The 26,522-nt window shown below is 38.5% G+C and overlaps 3 protein-coding genes and 1 non-coding gene across 6 annotated transcripts in view; 3 read left to right on the top strand and 1 right to left on the bottom strand.

Moving 5' to 3' along the window:
- Positions 1-1,254: 1,254 nt before the first annotated feature.
- Positions 1,255-15,458, top strand: cavin2a (caveolae associated protein 2a). The gene is made up of 2 exons (XM_016538422.1): positions 1,255-1,901; positions 13,970-15,458. The coding sequence occupies exons 1-2, from the start codon at positions 1,365-1,367 to the stop codon at positions 14,837-14,839; spliced, it is 1,407 nt and encodes a 468-aa protein (XP_016393908.1). The 5' UTR covers positions 1,255-1,364; the 3' UTR covers positions 14,840-15,458.
- Positions 15,459-17,892: 2,434 nt separating this feature from the next.
- trnas-cga (transfer RNA serine (anticodon CGA)) lies at positions 17,893-17,974 on the top strand. Its single transcript has one exon. It is a non-coding gene; the product is annotated as a tRNA-Ser (tRNA).
- A 771-nt stretch (positions 17,975-18,745) lies between these two features.
- Positions 18,746-23,009, top strand: nabp1a (nucleic acid binding protein 1a). Its single transcript, XM_016538415.1, has 6 exons — positions 18,746-19,705; positions 19,940-20,078; positions 20,324-20,395; positions 21,075-21,159; positions 21,906-21,966; positions 22,254-23,009. Exons 1-6 carry the CDS (start codon positions 19,612-19,614, stop codon positions 22,454-22,456), a joined length of 654 nt encoding a protein of 217 aa, XP_016393901.1. The 5' UTR covers positions 18,746-19,611; the 3' UTR covers positions 22,457-23,009.
- Positions 23,010-24,914: 1,905 nt separating this feature from the next.
- ftcdnl1 (formiminotransferase cyclodeaminase N-terminal like 1) overlaps positions 24,915-26,522 on the bottom strand; it is a 9,508-nt gene continuing 7,900 nt past the window's right edge. For all 3 annotated transcript variants that reach the window (XM_016538413.1, XM_016538412.1, XM_016538414.1), the window contains exon 6: positions 24,915-25,737. In XM_016538413.1, coding sequence (XP_016393899.1) covers positions 25,301-25,737 — 437 coding nt within the window. In that variant the 3' untranslated portion in view covers positions 24,915-25,300. The remainder of the gene's footprint in view (positions 25,738-26,522) is intronic.

Raw genomic sequence — 26,522 nt, 5'->3', positions numbered from 1 at the left:
TTTATCTTTGATACGAGAGCACCACACCAGATTTCCAGGTGAGGCGTTTATTTCACAATGTTTACTTTCATGGTCACGGATCTATGAATGAGTTAGTGTCTTTCCTTCTCTTTGTTCATTCAGACTATTGAGCAAGATTCAATACATTGTAAACATTCAAAGTCTGACATGGGTTTAAAACCTAGAATAAATCATAAGACGCACAGGTAGTAATTTACCCTAATGCACAATTTATGATTATGATTACTGTGAGCTGTCTACTGGATATCCTTTGTTTATTGTACTTCCATCCTGTACAATTAGCATTATAGGTATTATAAAAGTCAGCATTATTTTATCATAGAGATAGTATTATTTATTATAATATATTTTATTAGTTTTAGTTCATTTTTATTTCAGTTATAGTTTTAGCAATTTTCGTACATTAAGTTGAACTGAATGAAAATAAGGAATGTTGCTGAACTAAAATTAGTTTTTTATATTTTATTTCATTAAAAATTTATTTTACTATTATTATTTTTAAAGTTGATGGTTTTAGTTTTAGTTAACTGTAATAACTAAGCTGCTCTTTTCCATATGATAAAAGTGAATGAAGACCATAGAGCTTGACAGCCTCTGGTCTCCATCCAGTTTCAGTGTATGTAAAATAGCAGCTTGAACATCCTTCAAAACATCTCTTTTTGTGTCATGTAGGTTTGAAACAATATGAGTTAATGAGAGCAAATGATAATTTTCTTTATTTTTGGAAGAGATATCCCTTAAACCTAGCATTCATGCAGTCTCTCTCTGTGTGTGTGTGTGTGTGTGTGTGTGTGTGTGTGTGTGTGTGTGTGTGATGGTGCCACTGCCAAAGATGAGCTGAGTTCACTGTTCAAACACTGATTTCCATATTTCCCCGTGTGACATTTCCCAAGTCTGCCGGACAGCTGAGAAGAGAAACGCCAGCAGAGATTCATGAAGAAATGAAGAGACATTCAGGTGCATTCACACAGACACTGATACACCCCCGTTCCTTCACACAAACTGTTGCTGGTGTTGTCAAAATATGTCTTTTGGGGGCATTTCATACATATGACAAACAAACATTATCAAACCCATGACTGATTGCAAGCTGATAATACTGAAATTGCATTGAGGGAAAAAGCACACATGCAGTGGCACACTTTTACACTGACACTCTATACTCACATTACTCTGATGGGCTGGGCTAAATACCACGGCAACCAGGCCCCTCCCCTGGGTGTGTGGGGAGTTTTTAAGTGGAGTGTTGGGAATGTTGTCTTTAGAGAGGCGCAGAAGGCAGGAGAGTGTCTGTGAGAGTCAGTCTAACCCTGTCATTCAAAACCACCAGCGTTGACTCCAGAATGGGTGAAGACTCCTCTCATGCCGTGCGAAGCACAGCCACCTTACCCAGGGAGGAAAGCCCTCCGACACCACCAGCTCCAGATGCTCAGGATGCTCAGGATCTCCTCATTCCCAGCTTCAGTCCTGGCTCGGTGCCCTCTTCCCCCATCCACACCCTTTCCCGCCTGGGCGCCAAGTCTCCGACCAGCCCCACGGCCCCTGGCAGCCAGGTCAGCGCCATCACGGTGGTGGCTCTGCTCGACAAGCTGGTGGTGATGATCGAGTCGGTGCAGGAGAACCAGCGGAAGATGGAGAAGAAGCAGGCCGAGCTGGAGGGGGCGGTGAGGATGGTGCAGGGTGATGTGACCCGGCTCGCCAAGAACCACATGTCCACCGCCAACAGCGTGGCCAAGCTGCTGGAGCGCTCGCGCAAGACTGGCCTCAATGTGAAGGAGGTGAGGGAGCGCCTGGATAGACAGAGCAGCCAGGTGAAGCATCTGGAGGCCAACCACGCCCATCTGCTCAAGAGAAACCACTTTAAAGTGCTCATCTTTCAGGTGAGAAGAATGAGATCTTTCTACTCTTGAGGAACCTTTAACGCTTTGAAGATTAACAAATTTAAATATGTGTCTGAATGAAGTTCTTAACACCTGACAAACCTCATAAGAAAAATACATGTCAAAAATAATGTAAATATGTGGAGATTCTTGGACTTAAACATGGTAATTCAAAATTATTCATTTATCAAAGACTCTCTCTCTCTCTCTCTCTCTCTATTCTAAACTTGGTCTTTCTAAACAAAAAATAGACTATAAAGAACTATAAAACAGTTGAATGGTAGTGTCTTATTAAGCAGCACAACTGTTTTCAACATTGATAATAATAAGAAATGATTCTTAAGCAGCAAATCAGTATATTATAATGATTTCTGAAGGACCATGTGACACTGATGACTGGAGTAATATTTATATAATAAAATTCAGTTTTGAAAAACCAGGAATAAATGACAGAAATTAAATAGAAAAACATTACACAAACATATACATACATATGAGAAATATGTCTGAATGAGGTTTTTCTATAGACCTGAGAAACTTAAATGCTTAAAACTTAACAATAGCAAACAAATCGTTTCAATAGTTTGTCATTTTTTCTTTGATTCAACAATTTTGCATATTAATTTTTCTTTTTTTTGGAAAATAAATGCACTGTCTTAAATATTTGCAAAATTATGTACAAAATAAGGTAGATGTATTGGGTTTTTAAGGAATTTAAGTGATGTTTGACAGGACACGTGTGCAGTATCTTGAATGAAACTAAAGTGCATGGGAATTCTTCATGTGAAAGCAGCTGGGATTAAAAGTTTGGGCAGATTGCAGTAGAATGTCAATGTGTGTGTGTGTGTGTGTGTGTGTGTGTGTGTGCGTGTTTTTGTGACAAATGAGGACATAAATTTGTATAATGACAAAGGTATGACATAGGTATTACAAGGAGAAGGTGACTTTTCAGGACATTACCCCATGTCCCCACTTTTCACAAAAACAAACCTGTGTGTGTGTGTGTGCGTGTTTTTGTGACAAATGAGGACATAAATTTGTATAATGACAAAGGTATGACATAGGTATTACAAGGAGAAGGTGACTTTTCAGGACATTACCCCATGTCCCCACTTTTCACAAAAACAAACCTGTGTGCGTGTGTGTGTGTGTCTAAGAATGTGTATTCTTGCAGTTTGCATGTAAAACGAGAGATTCTATGGCTAAGGTCCCCGCAAACTCTCACATTTTTCATAATTCCTTGCCATATAGCTCAAAGATTACTATGTTTACAATAGGCTCATTTGATTAAAAGCCTCTACTTACAAATAAATGTAAAACCAACTGAGATTGTAAAGTCAGGTCTTCTGGCTAAACCAGCTTTGTGACCTGTGCTTTAGTTTGCACTAATCTTAGGTGAGGTGAGGTGTTTTGTATGTTCAGGCAATGCAATTTTACACACTTAGGAAATGCTATTATACTTTATGCCGGTTGGTTAATGTGAAGGGTGCGTCGTGTTGATTTAAGCAGATGCGTCGGGCTCGTGCTTTTAGAAGAGTATTCTTATCTGATTGCCCCGGAGCGAGCCACATGCAGCTTTACACGCTGGGACAGTGATCTTTGACTTGTAGAAGCAGGTAGAGGCATTTCTTTGGGGTGTTAGAGTTCTGCTTTTCAAAATGATTTCTGGGAATCAGTTTTCCTGAGGCAAATGTTATTCAATAGCAGAATGAGCTAAATGTCAAAGCGAGCGTCAATAGATATGAAAACACAGACTTTTATCTAGCTCCTTTGAGACTCATATCCTAATCCCTCATGTCAACGCCTGATCATTCATGAAGGCCTTACCTAGCATAAAATGTCTCAAGTAGATCCATTTCCCATAAGAAGATTTCTTATTTCTTCATCAAAGTAACAGGCTGAGGTTAACAGTTTCTAAGACTCATCTTAAGCATGCTAATTCAAAATGATTTACTTTATAAACTTTTTCAGGAAATTGCATTTAATAAAGTCTTTTAACAAAAGCACTCCATCATAGTAGAGAGAGTTGATTATCGGGGCGATGACTCTTGACTAATCCAGCAGTCAGAGAGGAAGGCCATGGGGCTGAACAGCGCAGCTAATGGCTGATCCCAAGTCTTAACCGTTCCCTTTGAGATCTAGCAGCAGGTGATTTTCTAAAGTGATAATCAGCCTGTATGCAGCCTGATAAAACACTTTGGCATGAGTGCAGGCTTGCAGAAAGTTTGCTGCAGGAGATAGTAATATCTAATTTGGGAATGTGTGCTGCAAGATGAAAAGAAAAGCTTTGCTATGCACACACATACACACACTAGCACTCCTGCTGTGTATTGTGAATCTACTGAAATCCACTCTTTTTTAAGAAATGAATGAATACATTTTTTCAGCAAGGACACATTAAATTGATGGAAAATTGCAGTTAAGACATTAAAAATGTAACAAAAGATTTCTTTTAAACTTCTAAAAATCCTAAAATGTATCACAGTTTGCATAAAATATTAAGCAGTACAACGGTTTTCAAAATTTAGAATAATAATAATAACATATTAAAACAGAAAACAGCAAAATTGTAATATTTCACTATATGTACTGTATTTTAATCAAATAAATACAGCTTTGTGAGCATAAAACTACTTTGAAAAAACATTTAAAATCTCACTGACCCCAAACCATTGAACAGTAGTGTGTATATGCATATGTTTGCTATAGAGTACACACACACAATTAGTAAGTCTCAGGAAGGGGTGTGTGTGTTAATAGATATTGTCAGGCATGGAACCAAGTTTCTAAAACTAAATATTAAAATAAATAAATGTGACTTTTTTATCTCATAATTGCAATTGCTTTTTGTTTCATGTAATGCAACTTTGTTTCCTCTAATTGTGTCTTTGTATCTCACAATGAGACTTTCTTATTTTAAACTTTATCTCACAGTTACCCTTTTATTATTAAAGTCTTGCATCGTCAGTTGCTTTAGTTCTTATACAATATTTTGGTCGAAACGCACTTTCCCAAGTGGTAAAGTGCCTCAAGGAGTGACAGAACAGCACAAGTATGTACTTTCCCTTCTTGCGTTGGGACTTTGACATATGTTTGGCATTATAGCTGCAGGTGATGTTTCACATTTTTTGCACGTCAATGCTATATGCCAATGATCTTTAATTCACTGGCTCTTTTGAGTCAAGACTCTTTTCTTTTCTCTTCTTTTTCTTTTCTCTTTTTGTTCCTGGAAAGTGATGTGCATGTCCAATTACCATAGGCCATTACAACAATGGTGTATTATTCTATGGAACGACACTCTATTGAAAGTAAACACAGAATGCAAACACAAGCGAGAGCCATCACAAATCCATTTGCTCTCAGGAGTTTGTTTTGGAAGAGTATTATTGCTCTTTGGTTGCACATTTGCTTGTTTTGTTTCATTTTTTGGCATCTGACGACGCTCACCCGCCTGTGTGGTAATTATAAACTTTCTGTGCACCGTGCAAAGGCATTTGGAGATGGAAGGTGTGGTTTGAACACACAAGGGCCCTCTGAAAGAAAGAAAAAAAAATGCAGTAAGCACACTGAGTTTGGCACTGAAAATGTATGTGTGTGGGAGAGAGACAGTTTGGTCAACTGCCTTGTTTCCCTTAACAAGCACTAATGATCTGCAGTAATTACTGCCCATTTAGGCCTCTATTTGTTTATGTTTAATGCATCACTGCTCTTTCTGTGTTCTCAAAAATACATCAGTGTTGATTCTTAAAAAATGTGGTTCTACGTGCTGAGGCTCTTCACTGCAGTAACTCTGGCCTTTTTGTGTTTGTGGTTGCCAGTGCTTGTGAAAAGATCATTAAATGTGTTCACAGCAATAATCTAGACAACTGCTCATAGTTTATGCTGTTTTTGCTAATCTAGATTGGTTATGAATGCATGTTTTCCATGAAGCCTCGCAGACTATGCTTTCTATACTTATAAGGGAAAACATGCATCTTAAACAGCTTCACCATGACTTGTGAAGCTTGGCAAGCTGCATGACTGATGGCAAACATGAGGCTTTTATGGATAGTCATAAAACATATTTTATTGCTTTTATGTTTTTGAAGGAAGGAACGTTTTGAGATGTTTCTCAGTGGGCGTTCACAAAAACATCTGACAACTGTCATCTTTGTAGTCGCTCCGATTCCCCTCATTAGTTCACCCTCTGAAATCCTGCTGAATACTGTCAAGGTTTATTTTGGCCCAGAGATGCCATGGAACGCCTTCATTAAGATGATGTAAGTCTGCTGAGATCCAAATAATGCCACGTATGATTGACCAGTCAGTCCATCGGCATGTGTTTAATTGTGCATTTTCGCATAAGGTAGATGTTTAATCCTCAAGATCAGGATCTTCAATGAAAGGTAAAAACAAATATGGGCGTGCAAATGTGAATTGAGGGAAAGTGACAATCTTTCGGGGTAGGAGAATGAAAAACAACCCGATATCCAGTGTTTACAGGCCCTCCCGTTACGAGGAAAACTTTTTATAATAACGGCGCAGATTCTGATTGTCAAATCAAAGTCAGTCTGATAATTCTGCACAATAACACTGGGTTATACAACAAAACACATTCTTTCATCAGTCAAAAGCATGATTTCCTTAAAGATTTGTTTCCATTTCATGCAGTACATGCACGTAGTTCAGTTTGCTCAACAACAAAGAGCATTCATGTGAATTTGATTGTGTTGCTTTGATCTCATCACTGATTCTGTTCTCTGACAGTGAGAGAAAATGTGTTTGCTTATTGTGCTCTGTGTGTGTGTTACATCAGTGTTGATTTTTGAAAAATGTGGTTCTACGTGCTGAGGCTCTTCACTGCAGCTGAAAACTAAAAGCTAAAAACTTTGGCCTTTTTGTGTTTGTGTTGCCAGTGCTTGTGAAAGGATCATTAAATGTGTTCACAACAATAATCTAGACAACTATTCATAGTTTATGCTGTTTTTGCTAATCTAGATTGGTTATGAATGCATGTTTTCCATGAAGCCTCGCAGACTATGCTTTCTATACTTATAAGGGAAAACATGCATCTTAAACAGCTTCACCATGACTTGTGAAGCTTGGCAAGCTGCATGACTGATGGCAAACATGAGGCTTTTATGGATAGTCATAAAACATATTTTATTGCTTTTATGTTTTTGAAGGAAGGAACGTTTTGAGATGTTTCTCAGTGGGCGTTCACAAAAACATCTGACAACTGTCATCTTTGTAGTCGCTCCGATTCCCCTCATTAGTTCACCCTCTGAAATCCTGCTGAATACTGTCAAGGTTTATTTTGGCCCAGAGATGCCATGGAACGCCTTCATTAAGATGATGTAAGTCTGCTGAGATCCAAATAATGCCACGTATGATTGACCAGTCAGTCCATCGGCATGTGTTTAATTGTGCATTTTCGCATAAGGTAGATGTTTAATCCTCAAGATCAGGATCTTCAATGAAAGGTAAAAACAAATATGGGCGTGCAAATGTGAATTGAGGGAAAGTGACAATCTTTCGGGGTAGGAGAATGAAAAACAACCCGATATCCAGTGTTTACAGGCCCTCCCGTTACGAGGAAAACTTTTTATAATAACGGCGCAGATTCTGATTGTCAAATCAAAGTCAGTCTGATAATTCTGCACAATAACACTGGGTTATACAACAAAACACATTCTTTCATCAGTCAAAAGCATGATTTCCTTAAAGATTTGTTTCCATTTCATGCAGTACATGCACGTAGTTCAGTTTGCTCAACAACAAAGAGCATTCATGTGAATTTGATTGTGTTGCTTTGATCTCATCACTGATTCTGTTCTCTGACAGTGAGAGAAAATGTGTTTGCTTATTGTGCTCTGTGTGTGTGTGTGTCAGAGATTTGTTCTGGCTATTGTAATCTGAGAATATACGGATTCAGATCGCAATTACAATATTTTATGAATTATTGCATATTTTTAAGCTCAGGATGAAATATGACGGTTGATGTCCTTTCATTATGATTCCTATGCTGTTCCCCGAGCTCCACCCTCAACCAACAAAGATTCACCTCAAAGGAAATCTGAGAGAAAGACGGAGTTGAGGAAAAGAAAGAAAGAAAGAGAACTATGAAAACAAAGCATGACTACTTCAAGGCCAGGGAAAAGATTGTGATGGTGGAGGAAACAGCAGAGGAACAGATAGAATGGACTGGATGAGAACAATGGAAAACAAACTAAAGTATGAGAGAGAGAGAGAGAGAGAGAGAGAGATATTCTCTGCTCGGGCATGTTTCAGCTCAATGTGCTGGATTTCTGGTTTGACAACTCAACTCCTCCCTTTACCATTGTGCTAACATACAGCACGCACATACAGCTGTTTGTTTTTTACAATGCTTTGGAATACTTGATTCTTATTGGCCAATCGCAGCATTCTGCAGTCAAATATTTTTGTATAATGACATCCAAACTGTATATTTGACTGTTGCCCCAGCAACCTCCAACTCTGTGGTAGTTTCATGTCTCTCGTATCACTCCACTGACAACGTACGGCGTACAAACTCTAACTAATGATGACTGTAGCCTACTTTTATTCCTTTTTTTCTGCTCATATTTTCAAGGATAAATAAAAAACCCTAATGTTTGACAGAGCTGATTTGGAATTTCAGAAGAAGTGTGCTCATATAATCCTGCTAAACACACTTTCCTGCCTCCTAGCCACGATTCCTCCAGCACGCAGCTCAGTAGGCCTAACGTTTGCGAAGGATCAAGGTTAAGTGCGGTATGACTCATTTTGCACAGCACAGATGTTTGTCCAATCAAATGTTTTGAGGATTGAGAATGCCCCACCCCTGAATTATAAATACCACCTGCAACTGACCAACAAGTAGCAATGGTTCACTGCTTATTATAATTAAAGCCTATTGGCTATTTGTTCAAACCGACAAAGCCATTTGATATGCCCCATCCAAACCTACCGCTTAATTAAGAAATACGTCAAGGCTGAGATCTGAAAAGTCAAGCCCTGTGAAGATTAAATGATCCAGACACACTCATTCTGCAGGTATTATTGGACTCACTCAAATAAATACAGTCTAATTAGAAAAATGATACTTCAGGGAGCATGACTAATCATGTGATTAATTCAAGCGGCCAGACAGAGACAATGAAGCTTTTTATATATAAACCTGAGAGAAAATGAGATGGAATCAGACCCCTCTTTTAGACAGCTCACTTCTCATCAGCTCAGACAATAATAAGTCAGAATTTGATTAAATTCAAAACAAAAACTAAAAAATACTCTTCAGTTCTTCAGGGCAGTAAACCTCTGCTATGCCGAATTCAGTCAGTTGAGAGTCCACAGATGGCCCTTTAAATATCACTTTCCCATAGTTTTCAGCACAGTGCTACAGATCGGAGGCTTTGATAGCACATTGCTTTGCCCGGCATCTCACTGAACTGTGTGTTCAAGCCAGTTGGCTCTTACTTTCCACTTATTCTCTCCATCTGGAGCAAGGCCAAAGATTCCCTGAACTTCTTCCACACATCATAAACAGGTAACGGATGAGCGAGCACATATTTGTCTGGTCTATTGTTTTTTGTTTTTTTACGCAAAATCCTGCCAAGGCTGATGAGGCGTCACGTGTGGGCTGTATGTCATGTGTTTTATGTCTTCAAAATCTTATAAATGTGTTACATAATTAATCTGAGAGAGAAAATAGACATAAAATTCAGTCCTTATTTTAGATATACATCAATTTACTGACAATCCAAACATGTGCAGATGGTGTAGACTTTTTCTGAGTCAGATTTGCATGGGAATATTAACAGTTGCAGAATCATTTTCCCTGGATGAGAAGAAAAAAATTCAAAGACAGTGTACTGTGCTTTTGTTGTTTTATTGTGTCAGTTTTTTTTTTTTTTCATGGCAGAACAGTATTGTAATATTGAGGGATTTTTTTTGTATTATATATTTTTAGCATTTCATAAATGTTGGACACACATTTGTATTTTGCTAATTGAAATAAATCTGTATTGTATCTTGTATTTGCTAACTGAAATATAAAATATAATTATTAGATGAAAAACAAACTAAGTAAAATTTGAATTGCTTTGGCAGCTAACTAAAATAAGTACAGGTTAAAATGCTAAAATGAAACTGGAAAAAAAAATTAAAACTGAAATAAAAATAAACCTAAACAAAGCTCATTTAAAATATTGATAAAAGCTATAATAGTATATAAATAATAGTAAAATACCGCTGCATGTTATATTAGTGTTTGTTTTTTATATTAACCCATCATGGTTCTCCTTTTTGATTACTCTGTAGTGACAGACTTTGAGAGCAGCTCCTGGCATATGTTCATGTCTGTCCCAAAACAACACTTTCCCTTTGCAAGATCAAATGCAATACTGCTAACATCCAGCAGTGACACATCCTTCCTTTGTGTCTTTTCTTTTTAATAGTCCCGTCCTCTATTGTACTTATATTTGTCTTTCCTCTGCTTCTTTTCTGTGCTTTCTGCTGCCCTTGTGTTGTCTGTTCAGATCCTACGAGCCTGATTGAGAGACACACACACACACACACACCATTTCTCTCATCTCTTTCGATGTTTCCACTCCAAAAAGTCCGGAGGCCTCCAGCGGGGCGCATTAATTATCCAGGCTCCAATTACACACTGAAGCAGGGGTATCAGCATGTGACACAATGTTTTCAAAAGTTGAAAACCTCTCTCTATCCTTCAGTGCCCTCCTCTTTCTCTTCCTCTGGCCATTGTGTATTTAGATAAAGGTCAAAATCTGAATGGCAAATGTCTTGATTTATCACTGTGTTACAAGAGACAGGGCTGAGAAACAAATGTTAAGAAAGGTGGATACAGAGCAGGATCAGAAAGACTGGAGCAGCTTCAACCAAGAATGCAAATGATAAATGAAGAGCGAAACTAACAAAACAGAGACTCCCTTCTTCAATTCAAAATGTGAACAGAGAAAAGAATTGTCACTAGAATTATGTCATTCCCATAGGATTTTGTAAAATATGCATCATTATATTGATATATATTAGTTTTAATTTAATGAAATTTGTACTGTTGAGACACTTTTAATAAAGCCTTCAGATTGGGGTCAGCCTACTACTGTGTGAAATTTCCCAGGCTTTTGGAGATATATTTCATGTGTGCACTTTTTATCTGACAAGGCCCTCAAGGCACAAACTAATTAGATTTGAGCTGAATCAACATATTTCAACAGGGAATCATTTTACAGCGTTAACGGGTTTTTATTATTTATCTAACATCTCCCTAAATCCCATCTGTGTAGGTTCTTGGTAAATTGCAGTTCTTATATAGTGGACTGAAAACATAATATAAAGGTGTTGCCTGAGTTTCACTCTATTAATAATTATGAAATAGAATACAAATGTAGCCATTACCAGGTTATCACAAATTAAAAGCTGATACTTTTATAGAAGTAACCGAACACAGCCAACTCCCAGCTCTGGTTTCCATGTAGCTCTTGAACTTGAGGGGTGTTACTCTGTACGTTTGCTCATGAAGAACTGGTTAGCCCAGAGTCAACACTGGTTTGGACTGGATCTCTGCCCTCAGGGTGAGACTGGCTATTCAAAGGCGAAATGTTAAAGATGAGTACCATCCATTTGGACCACTTTTTGAAAATATCAATTAACACATTTTAAGAAATGCACCTTTGGAAAAAGTTCTTCTCATATTAATCAGCAAGACATTGGGATTATTTCTTGAATGTAAAAAACAATAGGAGTTGCATTCCTTCATTGGAATTTGTAAACCAGCTTCTTGTTAATGGCACAGAGTTTCGTGGCCGAGGGCGAGGGGATGGGGATAAGGTTGTCTTTACATTAAGATGTTATTCCATTTTATAGTGCATATAATATAATAAAGTGAATGTCCAACAACCAGTGTTGGGGAAAGTTACTTTTAAAAGTAATGCGTTACAATATTGCGTTACTCCATAAAAAAGTAACTAATTATGTTACTTAGTTACTTTTTATGGAAAGTAATGCGTTACTTTACTAGTTACTTGAAAAAAGTAATCTGATTACGTAACTCGCGTTACTTGTAATGCATTACCCCCAACACTGCCAACAACTGAGAGCTCTCAATGACTATCTTTATCAAAGGTTAAAGGAACATGAACAGTTCTTTCGAATTAGTGAGCTTAATTCTAAACACAGCTAAAAAACTTAAATGAGTGATTTATAGGGTAGAAATTTCCTTGACTTGTAAAATATACATTTTCCAGAGACAGGAGCATCTGAAGATCTGTTTATACTCCACAATTTTCAGCATATACTTCTACTTGCAGTTTCATACTGAAACACTGGCATATAGTCACAAATCTGTCATTTAGATGTTTAGAGCTTAGAGAGATATATGGTAGGTGCTCTGAATTGTGTGCTTAGTGCCCTTAGGAGGGAGCAGGTGAGCGTGCAAAAGCTCCATTCGTGCTGCTAATCCACCCTTCCCTGAGGGTCAGATCTTCAATTTACTCCTTAAGCGTGAAGCATATAACCCCTGTAAACCTCAGCAGCCATGTCTGAGGTGTGTGTCAGGGGTCTGCGTGTGTGAGGGGAGAGCAGCGATACGAGAATATTCTGCTGTCTGTGTGTCAGAGAGACATTTGAAAGGGTGTGGCATATTTGGTCATCTTTTTGTTGTTGATTATTTCAGTGATTGAATGCTTATTTAATTATGCAAAAGATAGCATTTGTATATATTTATTTATATACACACATAATCAAACAATAACAAACAAATATGAGCAAAAAAAAGTGATAAAGATTATTTCATTCACGCTATGCAGTATACCCAAAAATCTTGACTTCACAAAATAAATCATTTGTTTTTGTGAAATATGAATTATGTTTGCCTTGTTTTGCATATGCATGTCATTTTTAAATCAAAGATTTTTAAAAGGAATTTGACTTGGATGTTTGTGGAAGAGAATATTCCACACTGTCTGTCTGTGTGTATATATATATATACACACACACACACAATGTATGTGTGTGTATACATGTGCTCGTTTTTGTGACAAATGAGGACATAAATTTGTATAATGACAAGGGTATGACATAGGTATTACAAGGAGAAGGTGACTTTTCAGGACATTATCCCATGTCCCCACTTTTCAAAACGCATGTAAATCACACAGAATGGAGTGTATTGAAAATCTGAAATAGCACAAAGTTTCCTGTGAGAGGTAGGTTTAGGGGTAGGGTTGGTGTAGGCCAATAGAATATACGGTCTGTACAGTAGAAAAACCATTACGCCTATGGGATGTCCCCACTTTTCACAAAAACAAACCTGTGTGTGTGTGTGTGTGTGTGAGAGAGAGAGAGAGATTTGAAAGGGTGTGGCATATCTGATGTTTTTTATTTCAGTGATTAAATGATTGAGTACATATTTAATCATGCATAAGATAAACATAATTTATATTCCATGTCCATGCCTAATCACACAGTAAAGAAACATATAGACAAAAAAGAAAGGAATAAAAATGATTGCATTCAACATATATTGAGCTATGCAGTATACCCAAAAATCCTGACTTAGATTGATGAGTGAAATACATGTAAGTTATAAATCAAAGCTTTTTAAAAGGAATTTGGCGGGAACAGTATACCTCAACCTCTTGCTTTTTTTTTTTTCTTGGTTTGGAGTAATTCCAACACAATGCCTCCACATGCCTTGGGTATAGCTTGCTCTGCAACAAACAGGTTTTTCAGTAGATTGCACAATATAACTAAAAAAAAACAACAGACAAACTGACTCGTCTATTTGTTTTGTTTATTAGTACAAAAGTAGTGTGTGGATCTGAAACTAATCTTTACAGTATAGTATGCTGCTAGTAATGGCAAGGTTGTGGGTTCGATTCCCACAGAATTCATAAACTGATAAACTGCAATGCAATGTTTTTGGCTAAAATTGTCTGCAAAATGTTTAACGTTTAAATACAGGTTATATTAGAATTGTACTGTACTGTAACCTTAAAGGCAGACCTTTACACACTGAACCTTTCAGTCATTGTTAAATTCATTTTCTGTTTCTCCAATTTCAGGAGGACAATGAAATCCCCTCCACTCTGCTTACTAAAGATGGCCTGGCCTCCACCTCTCAGGATGAGATCGGTCCATCTGCACCAACTCCGCTCACTGATTTAAACCGTTCTCAAGATGAAGGCCTGCAGACCATCAGCCTCTCCTCCGATGACGACGAGGAAAAAGGAGCAACGAGTCCTCTGGCAGAGGGTGGTGATGATTCGCTAGATCTGCATGAAGAGAGCTTCCCAGGCTTGGGAAGCGAACGTCTGGAGCGCTCTCGTGCTGACAAGTTCAAGCGCTCCAGTCTGAAGAAGGTGGATAGTCTAAAAAAGGCCTTCTCACGAAGCAGCATAGAGAAGAAGATCAACAAGATCGTGCCTCCAGAACAGCGCGAGAAGATCAAGAACAGCTTCATCCCCAACCACCCAAAGAGCTCCTCTTCCAAGAGCTCGTCCTTCCGTGTCTCTCCAATGACCTTCAACGTCAAGAAGGTTCGAGATGGAGATGCTGACTCTTCCCAGCAGCCTGGGAGCTCACCGAGGAACCTCAGCCCAGTGGAAGTTCCCAACATTGGGGGACCTGATGGTGAGCTGCCCCTGGCTGAGTTACACTCCTCAGGTGAGAAAACAAATGGAGCCGATCTTCGCAGCCCCACCACCCCGGGCAGCGGGGATGGAGAGGTGTTCATCACAGATGAGGGTGGAGATCTCGAGAACGGTCCATCTGCAACTCTGGCTGAAGAAGAAGTGGATAAAGAAGATGATGACACTGATGGTAATGATGAAAACAGGAAGGAGGAAGAGGAGGAGGAGAAAGATGCGAGACCTGCAGACGAAGTGTCTGTGTCTCCGCCGTCAACTGCAGCTACTGTTGAACTACCTTCTTAGATGTAGTTGTGTTTCTACTCCTCTGACTTCAGTCCACTTCTCAGAATTTGGGAAGCGTAGTTACTCCCTTGTGTCACTGGTATCTTGTTCCCAAGCTTGTTTAATGTTAGCATGTCTGCTAAAATAACATATTGCCCTGAATGAATCCCTAATATAATGTAACTATAACCTATTGTGTTATGTTCAGAAATTAAGCACGTTCTTGTAGGAGGAAATTCCATTTAGATTCCATTTCAAATAGTCTGTATAAAAGCCCCGAGAATGGTACAGCAGTTCAGACCAGTCACCACAATGATACACCGAAATAGCTATATTTTCCTGTGGGAGCCTGTGAATACCATGAAATTGACTGAACTGAAACGCCTGAACTCTCACTCTCTATCTTTTTTCTTTGTGTGTAGGAGAGGCATTATGTACCAATCTGTCCTTTGTTATGCTGGAGTCCAGACTCTCTTCTGTCAATGTACATAAAATGTAGTATTAAATTGTATACAAAAAAGTACTATGGTATTATTATGGTTTTTGGAAACAGATGCAAATACCATGTAGAAACCATTGTATATTAGCATGGTAATCATGAAATATTTGGTAACAACATGGAACATCATTACTGTACCGTTGTACCAACACAGTACTTTTTGTATGGTATGAAACAGACAACTACAAAAGACAAGATGTGTTGACAAAGTTATGTTTTTTTGACATTTTTAGAACTTTTATTAAAATATTTAGCAGCACTCCGTCTCAGGGCTTGAATAAGTAGTTGTCTATGAGGACTGGTAGCAGTGCTTGGCATGGCGTGAAGGAAGCGTGTTTACAAAATTTCTGGGGGAAAGCCAACACAATTGACTGCCATCTCCATGGCAACCTTGCCCGCTGCCAACAACTCTCCAATTACTGCTATAGTGCACGGCAAGGGCACACATACACAGCCTGATAAATACAAACGTACAGTGAAGCAGAAGTATTTGTGTGTAGTCAAACATTCCATACTGCTGATGTAATAACTTCATATTCTGCTAAACACTAACATTATTTAAATGATTCAGTGGTAAAATACTCTGTACTCAGACATCAGACCTGTGAATATAAAAACTGCTGCCATATATATGGGCTGTAGCTGGGGTTTGCGGGGCCGTGGTTCTGGTTGTACCCGTGGGCCCTGTTTAAAATTGTGTAATAGCACAAACAAATAACAATGTTTAAGGTTTTTCCAAGTTTGTAGGTGTCCAGGTGCAGAAACTGAATAATCAAATGTAAAATATCATGGCCTAGTCTTCACTGTATAAATTACATTTTAATTCTTGTTAAAACTACAAAGTAATTCAGTAAAGAGCTGTGAGTGATTGTCTCTCATTTAATTTCTTGGATTGGATTGGACACCGACAGCAGCTAGTAAATTAGGCACGGTCACTTTAAGAGACAATACATCCAATATAATGATACACATCCGATGTCTTTCTCAACTGTTTACGTTCATTTAGAATAGGATAGAATAAACTTTATTTGTCCCCGAAAGGAAATTCGTCTTTAATTTAAGACATAACACGAAGAAGAGTTAGTTATCCTGTTAAGACATAACACGAACACGGCGCGCAAGCACTCAGTTGAGTTATTTCGCATTTTGTGCTTGAATGCTTTAAACTAGTTTGAATGTTTAAATTGGCAAGGCTTAAAAACACATGCAACTGATAAGCTTTTGTGACAACGCGCAGCACCGTCAACTGTCCTGAGTGTCTTTTTAGGCTGCCCTCAGCCAGTAGGTTGAAATCACCGGGGGCCCCCCACAGCCGTGGGCCCCTATAATCATAACTACTCAGTATACACACTTTATTTGAGACACACACACACACACATACCAGGTGAAGAAGGTGCATTCCTGGTTCTTGGATGGCTTCTCAGCAGTTCATTTGCCACTGTCTGGAAAAAGATAAGGTGAGAATGTATTGATGGCTATAGTTTGCACGGGTTAGCTGAGGTATGGAATACCTGCATGCTCTACAGGTGTGCTGCCTGCAGGCCTCTTCACCGTACTGCATGCTGGTGTCACGTCAACACTGATAAAACAACTTGGGTTTGGTGGGTTTTGTTTACAACAACGAACAATTATTTAGACAACATTAATGCATTTATTAATGCAATTTAAAAGTCCTGTTGTTTGTTACTTAGTAAATGTGGAGTATGTGAGGTAAGATGAATTGTCGGTCTTGACAGAAAACTTCACGGTTTCATTTTCTACATCAACCATATGTGGGTTTGGCAAGCAGTCTAAAATCTCTCTGGCTCCCAGGTAGACTGAGGGGTCGGGTTACATATACTGTATATCTGTCCAAGTTGAAGGTTTTTTGAGGTACCGACAACTTCCACTGACTGTGTGAAATATGTAAGGAGGTATAGAGGATACTGTAGCTGAGATTATAGGTGCCATAAAGAGAATACATTTTCATTCAAAGGAAAATGTTTAGATGGAAAAAAAACATGGGATTCGCACCCAAATTTACTGCTATTATTATTATTATTATTATTTTCTCCTTGGCCACCGTAACTGGTTTCTGGAACTGGACCTTTAAAATTTAATGAACGATGTTGTCTCCACCGTGTGGCCAAACGTCGTCAGTTTTCATCTGCTTGTTGACAAATATCCAACATAAACCCTTGAAAATAAATGGTAGTTATTTCTTAACGAAGTATAAATATTATAAATACCTTATCAGATTGTGATTTGAAATAATATATATTAATAATATTATGACGTTAATGCTTTGCTAAAAACAAGTGTACGTCGGCTTTTCATTACATTTATGTAATAATTGCTTTTACTTTAATATTATCGCCTCAGGAAAGTTTATTTGAAGACCATGTGCTAGTGCTTGCTTTTAGAGTTTGGACAGTAACGTTAACTGACGTTTCAAATTAACAATGTCTATGTAGAGTCGTATTTTAAGTGAGCTATTTATGTCTATTTTAAACACTAAAAAAGTAATATTCGTAGGTATAGTCATTTTGGATTGAGATTATGTTTTTATATCGTATTTGAAAGATTCTAAAATGGTGTTACGATGGCCGAGAGGTTAAGGAGTTGGAATCGAAATCCAATGGGTTTTCCCCGCACAGGTTCGAATCCTGTTCGTGACGAACTTCTTTTCGCGCGAGACTGAGCGAATTATTGTTGCTGAACCCCTAAAAACAAATGTATACATCTCCGCTGTGTGTGTGAGAAAATTCATGACAATCTAAATCTAGCTGGTAAATCAGTCATGGTTTCACACTTGAATTCGCAAAGCACAACACTAAATGAGAGGAAGCAAGTTTTGCACTTATCTACATGGCCATGATGGCCTTTAAAAACTTGTTAGATTTCCTTGATGTTAACACCAACGCAAGTTTAACTGCACTTCACTGATATACAGGACCCAGCCATTAGAATACAGCAAAACTGTAAAAACAAGGCCTTGTAACTAACTGTCAACAGTCTATTGGATTACTGAGGTGATGATGCAACCCAAATACCTTTGGAAATATTTTGGAACGTGTAATAAAAACATATTACACAACGTCGACAATCGTACAAGGAAATGGTGTGTGGTTATTTCCTTTCCATGTGGACACTTTCTTCACGGTGTCCAATCAGATTGAGCTCAATGTAACAAGAACACGGTAAAAACCAACACTCGAGTCTCTAAAGCGTTCGTTCCTGTGCAACGTTGATGATACTGGACAATACCTCATGTTTGTTTACTCAAATGTGCGTATATTAAAATCGCATTTGTGTATTTAACGGCAGTTACACATCTTTGAACACCCCCGCGGAACAGTGAGATGGTACATCCGGTAGAATTTAAAGAACAGAACACACACTGGCGCAGATCAGACGCTTTGTTAGTGAGGGAGAGGCAGATAGCACTGTGAAATAGAGATTTCCCTTATTTTGCGACAGTTTTTTTTTTAATATTCTCTTTCTTAGTAAGCTTGCAGTGCTACACATGTAGAAAACATGCTACAATTATATCAATTTTAAAGGCCATCTGGAAGTTTCGAACTGCTCATAAAGCACATTAAAGTTAGGCAGCTATAGTTATCTCGGCTGACATCCGTTTTAGATCGACTCTCGTCGCTTTTACCTTCAAATGTCGATTAGACACCAGATGAATGATTTTTGCGTGGAAGGTGAAATGAAGAGACGCGTTAAAGGTGTTCAGTTTGACCGGCAGTGTGTGTGACTGAACTCACTGACACGGTTTTAAACGTAACCCGCAACATAACCGGCACGTTTATATAAAGAAAGTCCACTTTAACAGCTATTTGTTAATTTGACGTCGTGTATTGATAGTGTAGGCTAACATCAAGACCGTGACTCGGTATAAATCAATCTGGATGCTGTTAGACATTTTAAGCAGAGACCGACTTGGAAGCGAAGTCTTGGAGTCGTAGTTTTTTAGGTTTAGGAAAGGATGAAGTCTAAAATATCTGTCTGGAAAACGAATTGAGTGGTTTTATACGAGTGGTTTTAATCGTGGAGGAGGAAATATTTCCTCTTTTACTTTCCTTTAGCTCGATGTTGAAGTGTGAAAACAAACTGCCTCAAATGTTACGTTAGAAACACCTCAAGCAATTCCAAAGGGGTCTTGTAAACAAAGTTTATTTGCCAAGTCAAGTTTATTTGGCAAATATAACAACCCACTCAGAGCACAGATTTCGCTTTAGATCAAGAAATCCTCTCACAGCTGTGGTTTCGCTAGCCGGTGTGCTAGCCTCCTCCTCAGCCCTCAGAAATGTCGAATATCTCCAACGAAGCTGTGATCTTGATTAAAGATGTAAAGCCCGGATCGAAAAACCTTAATATCGTCTTTATAGTTTTGGAAATCGGTAAGTGGATTCACTGCTGTGCCCCTCGCGACCGTTTATTAGCATGAGAGGAGCTAATTCCTCCGTGCTAACATTCGTGATTAACATGTCTAACGTTGCGCTTGACTTCTCTGTTGCTCTGTTCTTGTAGCTTTGGTTTTTCATGCATCTGCCATCGTGTAGCGCAATTATTTGTGTGTTTGTAGTAGTTTTGTCACGGCTGAGATTTGACTGAACTTTGTTGTGCACGCGCAGGTCGGGTGACGAAGACAAAGGACGGGCACGAGGTGCGCTCGTGCAGGGTGGCGGATAAGAGCGGCAGCATCGCCATCTCTGTGTGGGATGAGCTGGGCAGCCTCATCCAGCCCGGGGACATCATCCGCCTTACGAGAGGGTACGAACCTCCTCTTGTCTGTCTGTGTAGTTCTTTTAGACCTTAGACACTTTAAACCCCCTGTGGCTATTGGATTGTCAAAACTCAAAGTGGTCTAAAATGCTTAGCATCCTGTAAGACGGCATCAATAACTGATGTAAGTGGTAACAGTGTACAGAGGATAAATTAATATGAATGAAGGCTTATGAACATGGTGCGTTATGTACAGATATGTTTAACTTGGAAATGTTTGTGTGTCTGGCTAGGTATGCTTCAATCTGGAAGGGGTGCCTTACACTGTACACAGGAAGAGGAGGAGACTTACAGAAAATAGGAGAGTGAGTATTAAATCTTGCCTCACAATATATAAAGTGCAATATAATCATTTGCCACGTTCATCATTTTGTGGTTTATCAGCATTGGGCAATAACCATGTCCACTTGACCAAGAAACCGGAATGGTAATTAACCCTTGTGTCGGTTCCAAAATCTAGTGACGGGTGAATCATTGGGTAGATATTGCATGATATCTTTATGCAAATGCTTTGAGTGTTCAGTAAATGCCAAAAAATATTTCAAAATCTGGGGTTTTCCATGGTCATGGGAACCCTTCAATCTCAGTTTTAATATTCTTGCTTTCCAAGTCTGGAAAATTCATGGAAATGTCAATAGCAATAACGTGGCAGATGTACTAGGCAAAAGGTGTGGGAGCACTGGTAATTTCAGCCATTGTCTTATTGATCATCACGAAATTCTCTCTCTACACACACACGCACACACACCGTTTTTGTTATATGAAAACCTAGCCCTCAGTCACTTTTTATAAGTGTTTCTGTAGCTCAAACAGGAGAGCACGGCACCAGCAATGCCAAGGTCATGTTTGATTCTCTGGGAATGCATGAACTGATAACATGTACACCTTGAATGCAAGTCACTTAGAATAAAAGCTTCTACCAAAGGCATACATGTAAATGCAAAGTCATTAAAAGCATATTTTATAATGTATTGTCTTTCACAGGTTCTGTATGGTGTATTCTGAGGTTCCTAATTTCAGTGAACCAAATCCAGAGCTGCTAGCACAAGCTAACCAGCAGAACAAGACGGTGAGTGCAGTCTTCCTGTTTATGCAAAATGGCACCTCAGTGTGATGCCTCAATGAGTATACTTCCTTTTCAATTGTTTGCATGCATACATTTGCTTCAGTTATTGTGAAAAACATAGGCTTGTTTTGCATTCTACCTCATTTCAAAGTCCTTGTTTAGAACAGATAAATAGGAATGTTTAAGTAATTTATGCAGAAGCAAACATTCGGTTTGCTGGGAATGCATGAACTGATAACATGTACACCTTGAATGCAAGTCACTTAGAATAAAAGCTTCTACCAAAGGCATACATGTAAATGCAAAGTCATTAAAAGCATATTTTATAATGTATTGTCTTTCACAGGTTCTGTATGGTGTATTCTGAGGTTCCTAATTTCAGTGAACCAAATCCAGAGCTGCTAGCACAAGCTAACCAGCAGAACAAGACGGTGAGTGCAGTCTTCCTGTTTATGCAAAATGGCACCTCAGTGTGATGCCTCAATGAGTATACTTCCTTTTAGTTATTTTCAAGCCTAAATTTGCTTCAGTTATTATGGAAAAGCATTGCTTGTTTTGCATTCTACCTCATTTCAAAGTCTTTGTTTAGAACAGATAAATTGGAATGTAGAAGTAATTTATGCAGAAGCAAACATTCGGTTTGCTGCTGATGCACATTCAAATACCGAGCCATTAAACTGCATAACATGAGGTGCTGGTTTATGACTAAAGTCAACACAATGGTGTCTTACCTCTCATCCTCTCAATAGGGTAAAGAACAGAGGGGAAATTCTCCACCGAATCAAAATGCAGGTACTCCTGCGCAGACAGGTACGCAAATATGGCTAGTGCTTCTCACAGTCTGTTGTACTAAGGTAACCTATGCTGATTTAGCAGTGGTGGGGTTGGAATCTGATCTGCTAGCAAAGGTTGCAGGTTCAATCTCAGAAATTAGATTTACTGAGATCCCGCTCCTGTTTGTACCTACTGTTGGCATACTGTAAGTTGCTTTTGATAAATGTCTGCTTAATGATGCAACTAGAGTAACAGCTGTAACGCCTATTACAGTGTCTGTTATGTTAAGTCGGTCACATTTCCTTTAACTATTTGTCCAACAGGAAATGGTACTGTGCCAGTGTTTTCCAATAACAGTGCTGCACCTGTGCCTCGGGATCCCAATTTTGGGGCTCCAGGAAGACCAAATGGGCGTGTTCCAGGCAATGGACCACCCCCAGTAACTGCAGGGGGACCCCCTGCTCCACCCAAACCCACAGTTACCATTAGCAATGGCAGGGACCCAAGAAGGGCTTCAAAGAGATGATACTGCAAAACCACTTCCATGTTCCCACTCCTCCCTAAAATCCCTCCACAAACCATACATGCAATACGCAAAACAATACTGCCAATCAAGAGATACGAGGTTCAGTTCTACTGTTTTACCACCTGTGCTTTTTGCCTTGTCATTTGCCAATATTTGCATTATAGTATGATTTTATCATGAAAGGTTAAAATTCAAATTGTTACAGTTAATGGTTGGCACACACTTTGCCCATTGAGTGCTGGTTCAGTGGCCCACCGTTTATTTCCTTTCCCTAAATGTGTTGTTGAACTATACACCCTACTTGAACACTCAATGCACTTTCTTCTGTTAATTTATAGTGAATGCATTGTCATGTGATTCAGGAATGATTAACTGCTGTTGCAAATTGGGGAGTGAACTTCAAAGTGACTGATGATCGATTATATGGGTTCCCCACCTCTTTGGCCAAAAAATTTACCAGAAGTGACCGTGTGAAAGGAAAGATGATCGTTTGATTGAACACTTAGGATTATTTAATTAGGAATAAATCAAGAACAAAATATTGGGAAATTAATCCCTGTGGTTGTTGTAATTGTTCTACTTGATCTTCTGAGTGGCATTTACAGTGAATAAGACTGTTGCCTTTACATAGCGCAATGTGACTACACTGAAATATTCTGCATATTCTTATATTGTAACACCTTTGTGTATGTTTTGTTATACAGACATTTAATGTTACATCTGCAGCTACATTTTTTTTAATTTTAGTTAGCCCAGTAGTTTTAATACACTTTAACATTTGCCGCATGAGTAAAGCTAATGTATCTAGGCAAAGTGTTGCTTGTGCACAGGGTAGAATGTTTAATGCTTCTGGTAAAAAAAAAAAAAACGGTTTTTGTGAAATGAGAGGTGACTTGAAATTTTTCCCATTTTGTGGTCTAGCACCCAACTTTTTTCTGCTGAGAGAATGATGGCATAACTATATTCATTCGGTCTGCCATGTAAAGTATGTTACTGGGTGTTTTTATATTTCCAGTGCCAATGTAGGACCCAGATCAATTGATTTAATTGAATATGGATTGTGCAATATGACTATTAAGATATGGTCTAATATGTAATTTATTAGTTAATATTTTAATAGCATTGCTTTTCATTTAGATATTTTTTGCCTGCTCATGTGATTGTGGTTAGTGAGCAGTATTAAAATATGAGCCAGGGGTTTGTCAAGAAAAACAGCTGAATTAAGTGTAAAATGCGCTCCATTTTTGTGTTGGTGGCTTGGTGAGTTTCTTTATGATTGTGTTAATTTACTTTGTGATTCATGCTTGTGAAAATGACCCAAGCATGTACTACATTTTGTGTGTGTTTTTGGAACATCCTGAACTTTAAAGAGGATTAGCGTCAGTGCATTACAGCATTGATATCTGATTACAGGCTATACAATTTTGATGTATAGTGTTGTGATCTTATATGGGAAGCTATATCATTATCATATAAAACTGGTCACGGGCCATGGCAATCAAACTCCATGAAGTCAAAACTGTGGCTTCAGTAATAGTTTTGCAGCTGCTTAGTGTCCCATTTTTATTTTAATCTGTACCAAATGTGGATTGCCTGAATTCAGAGGAAGTGTGTGTGTAATTAGTGTTTACTGTCCCCATGACTTTATTTTCTGTGCCATCTAGATCGTTTTTGATTTTTGACAACACTGGTGCAGCACAAGTGAAATGTTTACAGGTGAGAAAAAAAACAGATGGAGTCTTATGTTTAAAGCACCACATCACATTTAATTTGACCGTCTTTATGCATAAGACTGTCTCCGTTTGACAGTATATTTCTCTTCCAGATGGAAGCATAACTATAAGGTCAGGAATCCCATGCTTAGGTTTTATAATCAGCTCAGTCAAGCACAAACTTGTGTGAATGTTTTGAAAACATGTTTATCGGAATTCTTGTTCCTCTGAAAAATATCACTGAAGTCAATCTTTAGCAGCTTGTGAAATTAGAGTTCCTGTTGCTGTCTGTACTTGCTAGCCCTGATATTCTTCCAATGCATTTTTGTAATAGTATGTGAGCAATAGGAAAGGGTTCCTCCCTTCCTCCCTTAAGCACTAAATCACCTAAATGTCCCAGATCTGACATCCGTAACTCTCCGAATGAGATCATCAAGGGGTAGTCAAACTGCTCTGGCCTAATTACCCTTTGTATAATTATATACACCTACGAGCAGAACATCATGTGATGAATAAGTACGGTTAATGAACCCAAATTATGGCATTAAAACCTTTATATTCACACATAGAACTAATTCAAATGCAGGAATTAAAAATATATCCCAAACAAGTAATAATTACATGTTACCCATTAACATATAAGGCACTCTATATAATATAGTTACTCTAAGCATGACTATGCTTGTACTATTTGATCAAAACTTAATCATATATTTGAAATTCACATTGTCAACAAATGAATACTATTAATGGAGACTACTAAATGAAAATTCTGTCATCATTTACTTACCCTCATGTCATTCCATACCTGCATTACTTTCTTCTGTAGAACTCTAAAGGAGATATTTGGAAAAATGTCCCAGTGTTTTTGTCTACACAATTTAAGTTTATGGTTACCACTGTTCCAAAAAAATCTTTTTTTGTGTTCCACAGAAGGACAATAAAACAGATAGGCGTTGGAGTGACATGAGGGCAAGTAAATAATGAAAGATTTGTCATTTTTGGCTGAAATATACCTTTAAGCACTGGTTTTGTAAACAAACAGGTAAGTTGTTGATGGCTCAATCAATGCCCTCTAATTAACCATTGATTAGTCTGCAATTTAGCACAGAGGTGAAAGCTTTTGGCTTGTTCACATGTGCACACGCTGTAGCTCTTTCCAGAACTCTCCAATGCCATTTGAGAGTGCTCCCTCTGCCAGTCTCTGGCACTCACGTGGGGTAAAGCCCACCAGGGCCGTACCCTTGATGGCCACACCATGGTGTCTAGCCAGTTCTGCTACTCGTGCCGTGATTAGTGAGGCTGGAGCATGGCAGACGTTTTGCCCTCCAATGGTAAAGCTTGGCCATTTTTCCTCACCATAAGATGAAGACGGAGGACCACCTTGAAAACTCTCTACATTACAAGCGATCTCCACAGCACCTGCATGTGGTAGAGCCATGACCTGAACTCCAGGGATACCGCCAGGACTGGATTCACGGATTGCTGAAGCCACAATTCGGCCCACGGCCAGATCCTGGGTATCGATGGTCACGTTACAATTCATGACATAGGGGCTGGCTCCAACACCTGCAGATTAGATAACTTGTTTGTTTTATTTGAGGGTTCAAATAGTAATTCAAATAATTGAAACACTCTTTTAAAGGGATAGCTCACTCAAAAATGTCATCATTTACCACCCTCATGTCATGCCAAATCCAAAAAACCCCAATAAGGTCAAAAAGACCTGAATTAAACCTGTTAATCAAAAAAGCTATCATATTTCTTTACAAAACACATATTGCAAACTATTCATGTATACCCAAATATAAACAATAGTCCAATCACTTGGAATTTAGCTATTAAATAGTATTATTTTGTTAAGTAGGTTTTTTTTTTAGTTTTTAAATTTAAGAAATTATGCTGATAGTTGCAACAAAAGCATAAACTATCCATTAAAAACTTGTCCCATTCTTGGAGAAAATACATTAGATTATTACTTCTGGAACCCAACTGTTGTGGTCTGTTAATTTATTGTGATGCAAAATCTACCTTGATGTTTCATTTATGTTCTATATTCCGGGGGGTGAACAAAGGCCTCCTGTAGGGAATCGATGCGTTTTTGTAAGAAAAATATCCATATTCAAAACGTAATAATCACTTTAATCTAGCTTGCACCAACAGTTGTACACGGAAGCAGCTCTGGGAGGATGACGTAAGATGTCGTCGGCGTTGCGCATGCGCCGGTGAGTCTCGTGAAAACCAACGTTTGTTAACAGGAGCAAAGGAAGCAAAGTTTCCTTAATTTAGCAAAGGAAAACCAGTCTCCTCTTGGCTTATATTGAAATCCTCCGACATTCTTCTTTACAAATCCT

Source organism: Sinocyclocheilus rhinocerous, unplaced genomic scaffold, assembly GCF_001515625.1.
Source record: "Sinocyclocheilus rhinocerous isolate Xijiao unplaced genomic scaffold, SAMN03320098_v1.1 scaffold3444, whole genome shotgun sequence".
Taxonomy (NCBI): Eukaryota; Metazoa; Chordata; class Actinopteri; order Cypriniformes; family Cyprinidae; genus Sinocyclocheilus; species Sinocyclocheilus rhinocerous.
The sequence above is the reverse complement of the archived record's forward strand: the minus strand, read 5'-3'. Positions and strand labels throughout refer to the sequence as shown.